Raw genomic sequence first — 5,767 nt, 5'->3', positions numbered from 1 at the left:
CAAACCCAGAGGCGGGTGCGGGAAATGCCACGACAAAGCTTCAGTTGGTCATTCCAAGGGAGCTGATAAGCAGATCGTACTATTCGTGCATATAGATACAACGTATAATAATGCAGACTGAAAAAAACTGCATTGTGAGAAGAGGTATATACGTATAAGCACAGATAGCGAAATGATTTGGGAGAACCGGCATCAAGGGCTATTGCACAATACAACCGGCGAATCGGCATGTTTATGCACTCGTCACCAAGTGATGGTACAGACGAGGGACCAAATTTAGGGGGCAATACTGAACTTGTGGCATCTACAGTGTGAGGGAAGCCAGGAGAACATCTAGTACTATCAGAAGACGTCAGAGCGGGTCGAGGGATCAAAGGACAGAAGCACTCACCGCCAGCCTGCGGTCTAAGTACCATTCGAGCTGAAACTCGTCAGGAAGCTCCATGTTGTCCAGCAAATTGCAGGCCTGGCGCCACATCTGGTCCGTGATGCGAGGGATCTCGTGGTTCGAAAAAAAGGTCATGATGGGGACGTCATGTCCCCACACATCGATCAGATCTACTTTCAAACCCGTCTTCATCTCAAACCAATCCGTGAATCTGATCCACGTTTCGAATATGTCCAGGTGCCCCTCCTTCATGTGGGCGCAGGTAAACTTGAGATAGGCGGCGAGACCGACACGTTCTGCGTACTTGAAGACAAGGCCGGGCAGGAATTCTACTCCGTACCAGCACAGAGGAAGCTTCTTGGGGTCGTCCACATCTACGTGGAGGGGATCGAGCCAGGGAGGTATAGCAGCCTGTGGGAGAGTATTCCGTACTAGTTTCTCCTGCGTTGCTTCGTCAGTTGTGTCAGAGATGGGAGCAGGCAGAGGCTACGACTGACCCCCCATACAAACTCGTGCAATGGCAGCAGTGGATATTCGGTGTCAGGTACTGACGAGGACGTTTTGGCGGTTGTAGAAGCAGACGAGACACCCGTGGTCGAAGAGGGAGTGATGCCAGTGTCGGAGGACCCTTCACCGGCATCGAATGGGAGCGAACTGCACGATCCGAGTGCCTCTGCGTCAGGGGTTAAGCTCCTGGGCGGCACAGACTTAGAAAGTACGGGCGTCGAGTTTGAAGCTGTGGCCGTCATGACGGTGGCCGACAAAAGGCGACTTTGCAGGGCAGCGTACCAAACGGTCCCCAAGCCGCGAAGCAGCGGTCTTTCGCTCGCGGCTTCTCCCAAGATGGCGAACAAAAGCAGCGGCAAGCCCGGTGAGAGTCCGAGTCGAAACTGGAGCTGAGCTTCATTTGAGTCGCGTCGGGGGCGGATCAAACGCGACCACGTGGTCCGGCTCAAGGCGCGATGCTCCAGCGCCTTGGCACCATGTATGGTACTGACTTCCAGTCATTGCGACGATACGCTGACAACTGATGGCACTCAGTGCCATCTCATGAACCCTTTGCTAATTCATGCACTCAACAATGTGCATCGTCGTCATGTTCTCACTGCTGCGGCTTCAAATTCATAAATTGCATGTAGCTACAGACTTGGCGGGGTTCATCCGACTACCAGCTACTCAAGTCAACGTCCGACTCAGAATCACGATGGCTGAAGGAAACTCACAGTATCTGACGTCTTCAGTCAGCGCCCATTTCTCGCTCAGTGGATGAAAAAACCTGTGGAACTCGTCCGACCAGGAACCGTCAATACTACACGATGGAATGGATTCGTGAGCAGGATGTTCTCCAGCGCTGCGCAGAGCTCCACGTTGACAGTCCGACAGCATTCCTTGTATAGGGCATCAACGGTGTGATACCAGAGGACTAGAGTGACATCTATGATCGCTATTTGTTTCGACCTAGGCAAGACGTGGATGGCATGTTGGAGCTTCCGAGTCTCGGCCTGTATCCACCATGTTAAGTTGAGCTGTTCCTGGCTCTGTATGTCGACATTGGTGAAGAGAACGAAGAGTCTACGAGGATGGAGCTGGCTGCAGGTGGGAGCGCAATCGGAGCACAGCGTGGCCTTGTCGCCGGAGCTGAGATCGATGACCCTTTCGATGAGCTCCCATGGAAGCGCCCGAGACCGGTGTGGGGTGGATGAACCGAAGTGAAGGGGAGCAGGGAGTTTGCGAGGTCGTTCGCGGACAAAATGAGCTGTCGTAGGGCATTCGTCGTTGGTGAATGATACGGTGAATCGAGATGCGCTAGGGTTAAGCAGCATTAAGGGGTTTAGACTCGGGTGATGTACACAGGCGCTAATTTGAAATGGGACTCCTCCGAGCCGCATCTCTCTTCCACATTCCCGGACGTCCAATCCTCCTTGGAATGCGTACATAAATGGGTAATAGTCATGACCTGCTGGACCACTACCAGGAACGTGACCCCAATCTCATAGATAATCGTATAATCGGTCTGCGAGAGTCTCGCACCCCGAGACACAAGGACAATGTCGGCGGAATGGGGAGATCCGCTGGTTCCGCTGGATGGTCGGGATGTTAATGTGCAATGTGTCTATATACCACCACGGCAGTGAACATCCAGATGATCGTGTACAATAATCGTGATATTGAAGGCACGCGTGCGGCGCCGCTGTGGAGCTTGTTGAAGCTGTGCCCTGTCACCACATCCAGCAGTTTGTCGTAATCGGGTGTACCCAAGCCAGTCACCTGGGTCCACATGTCAGCGGGAAAAAAAGCCATGTTCACGCGTGAACGCAAACGCACCGCGTCCCAACCGGTGTCCGCGTTGAAACCGCCCGCGTCGCATCGTGCGTCGCCGTTGTCGCCTTTCGTGACGTCGTTGAACGCCGCGACGCCCTTCGAGTACAGCATCGGGTTCAGGAAGCCAAGCGGGCTCTTGCCGGACGCCAGCAATCGGTCGTTGATCAGCGCAACGATGCTGGCGAAGGTCGGGCTGGAGGCGCTCGTCCCAGAAAAGCCGACCCCTTTCCCCGCGACGTTGATAGCAAAGTTAACTCCCTGAGTCGCCACGTCGGGATACGCGCGCCCACTGGAGTTATACAGGCCAGCGTTCGCATTCCTTTGTTTGTCTAGGAAGGCATTAGCGGCGCTATCCTGGTAGGAAGGTCGGGGGAAGAGGTTGGAGAAGCCTCCAGATGAGAATGATGCGGCGACCTCTGGACTGATGTCGTCCGTAGAGCCAACAGAGGTGACACTAAGTAGGCAGGATTGTCAACCTCAGATCAGTATGGTCGATTTGGATCTCATCGGGGGCACTCACTAGGGACACGTAGACGGGAAAGTGGGAATGAATACCTTTTGGCCGCAGCCGTCGCTTGCCGACATACCTCCAGCAGCCCCACCGTCGCCTGCAGCGAAGATAACCGAAGTCCCTCGAGCGCCCAGTTGGGCATAGGCGTTGCAGATTGCTCTGGAATGCAATCAACGTCTTCCAGCTCCAGCTAACGAGAGGTAGGACGTACCGAGCCATTTGCTGGAGATCTTGATCATCAGCCGCCGGCTCGTCGAATACGTAGCTCGTCGTCAGCACCAGCGGCGGCTTCTCTAGCGATAGGAGGAAGTTAGCCGTGTCGAGCAGGTCGCTCATCAAGACGCCGTTCTCCTTGTCTCCAGCGACCACGTATGTCACGGGCACGTTCGTTGCGAGCCCCACGGTGTACTGCGTGTCACAGTTCTATATGCGCCAGGTGAATGACGTATGCGATGATCGTCTAAGGGATCAACCTACTCCTTCGTCGTCACCAGCGTCCGTGTTCTGGCTTTCGGTAATGGGGAGGACGGCGAACGACCCATGCAGTATATCTGGTCTGTACTTCGTAAGGAACGTCTGCAAAGAGAACGGGATTCAGCTTGACAGCGGTTTGTCGGTCATCGTAAACCGACCTGCAAATCATTCGGATTGGCCCCTGTTCCCCCTAGGCTGCTCACGTACAAGTTGTTGCCGGAGGCGTTGGCTGGTAAGGATGGGATGCCGTACAGCGCCTGTAGACACTTTGGGGTGACGACGCCCGTGCATGAGGTAGAGAATGCGGACGCTTGATTAGTCTTCCTCAACCCGGCCTGTCGATCTAAACGCTTCATGGGCGGTGTCTGGCGGCGCGCAGGAGGGTCGAATCTACACGTGTTTAGCACGCAGTCCGGCACCGGCATGATGAAAGTTGGAGTCCGACGCACTGTGTTGTAGGATATACGAAGGCTATGTGGTCATACAAATAGGCAGGTAAGGAGTACGATAGGGTTCGAATTATGGTCGTGTTTGTCGTGTTGTGCGTGTACGCGGTGAAGTTGGCCGCAAGCAACGCATTCGCTCGGACCGGGGAGACGACAATAGAAAGGGTGTCGCCCGAGTGAGAGCGTTGTTCCGGCGTAATCCCATAGCATCCGAGCCAATCGGTAATGGCCTTGACGCTCTCCGGATCCGGCGACGACAGTTGGGCTACCTATGACCGCAGCGTGGAGTCACTTGAGGTGCAGACCGAAGGAGCTGAGCCGAAACGACGCACCTCATCTTTTGTTAGGTGGCGGCCATAGTTGGAGCTGGAAGGATCACTGACGTCTAAGAGTGTCGCGTGTAGGCTAGAGGCGTCTTTGGGTGGGACGCCAACAGTCAGTCGAATGACGTCGTCTCCAGGTACCCATAGCTCCGATGGTGAGTAGCCGGAAGGGATGGAGGGAAGCTGGATGCGAGGTATGAGATCTGAGCGTGGAACAGTGCCACCCAGAACATGCGAAATGAGAGACGGGAAGAGCAGGCCAGCCGCTAGCATGGCGGGCGCTGAAAGTACGCCAAGATTGAAGAGGTACTAGCAGGGAAGGGCCAAGTCCCGATGTTGCAGAAGCAAGGAGCAGATTAAATGTCCAGCGAACCCAAGAGCGATGCTGGCCATGTACACGGCTCAAGCCTTGCGTAGGTAGACTCCTGTCAAGCTGTTAAGTACCTCCGATCCTGCTGGTGGCTTCCGGCGCGTCTCCTGTGGGCGTCGGAAGGTCCTTGTCAGCGCGCGAAGGTAGATGACGTGCAGTGCAAGCGACCACTAACTGGCTGCGACCCGTTTGCTGTAGTGGTAGGAGAGAGGTCGTGGCCCGTTTTCCAGAGTACTTGTAATGACTCCCGGGGAAGCGCAGAATGGAGAAAGCCGCCTCTCTTGGAGCCGGACGCGGGGCTGGTGTCATGGAGTGGGACGAGATGAGAGGGAACTGCGCGACAGAGCTACCGCTTTCTACCGCCAAGGACGAGGACAGGGAAGTGAGCGATGCGCTGAGAAGCAATGTCGCCGCCGAGGCTACATTATTTCAATAGGAGACATGTTACTTGAGACGCTACGTGAAGCGCTGTTTAGGCCACAAAATGCCGAGCCGACTAAGCGCGTTGGGAAGGAATGCTGTATACCTGAAATGCTAGCATATATTGGCTTGCGCATGCAACACCCCCTGTAGAACATCAGCATCGACTGCGGTCATGTGAGAATAACTGACGAACCTGTGCTCTCGCAAGGCGAGGTCATGAGGAGCAACTGAAGAGGCATCTGGGCCATGAGATGGAGGTATAACGGCCAGCGAAGAGGGCGTCCCGAATACGACAACGACGTCGGAAACGGGCAACTATAAGCTATTAGGGATATACACGACAGGCATCAGCCAATGTTCCGGACCCGAACTGGGACAGAGAAATGGCCTGGGAATGGATGCCTGTCACAAGTAATGTCTCAAAGCCTAGCTCTGGACCTGAGCCAGCGGGCGCTAAACCCCCTGAAAAGGAATACCAGTGCTGACAAAGCGCATGACATAAGCGTTTAT

The 5,767-nt window shown here is 54.9% G+C and overlaps 2 protein-coding genes across 2 annotated transcripts; both read right to left on the bottom strand.

Annotated features, from left to right (window-relative positions):
• Positions 1 to 398: 398 nt before the first annotated feature.
• DICSQDRAFT_141390 (uncharacterized protein) lies at positions 399 to 1,145 on the bottom strand (the record flags this gene model as incomplete). The annotated part of the gene is made up of 2 exons (XM_007370975.1): positions 886 to 1,145; positions 399 to 829 (listed from the first exon to the last, which is right to left on the bottom strand). Coding segments are annotated over exons 1-2 (683 nt in total), but the record flags the coding sequence as incomplete, so codon positions are not given.
• A 1,340-nt stretch (positions 1,146 to 2,485) lies between these two features.
• DICSQDRAFT_93881 (subtilisin-like protein) lies at positions 2,486 to 5,045 on the bottom strand (the record flags this gene model as incomplete). The annotated part of the gene is made up of 9 exons (XM_007370974.1): positions 5,010 to 5,045; positions 4,474 to 4,941; positions 4,115 to 4,410; positions 3,854 to 4,019; positions 3,699 to 3,797; positions 3,433 to 3,644; positions 3,231 to 3,380; positions 2,714 to 3,164; positions 2,486 to 2,656 (listed from the first exon to the last, which is right to left on the bottom strand). The coding sequence occupies exons 2-9, from the start codon at positions 4,735 to 4,737 to the stop codon at positions 2,486 to 2,488; spliced, it is 1,809 nt and encodes a 602-aa protein (XP_007371036.1). The 5' UTR covers positions 4,738 to 4,941; positions 5,010 to 5,045.
• Positions 5,046 to 5,767: the final 722 nt, after the last annotated feature.

This window comes from Dichomitus squalens, assembly GCF_000275845.1.
Source record: "Dichomitus squalens LYAD-421 SS1 unplaced genomic scaffold DICSQscaffold_82, whole genome shotgun sequence".
NCBI lineage: Eukaryota > Fungi > Basidiomycota > Agaricomycetes > Polyporales > Polyporaceae > Dichomitus > Dichomitus squalens.
This window is presented reverse-complemented; position numbering and strand designations above follow the sequence as displayed.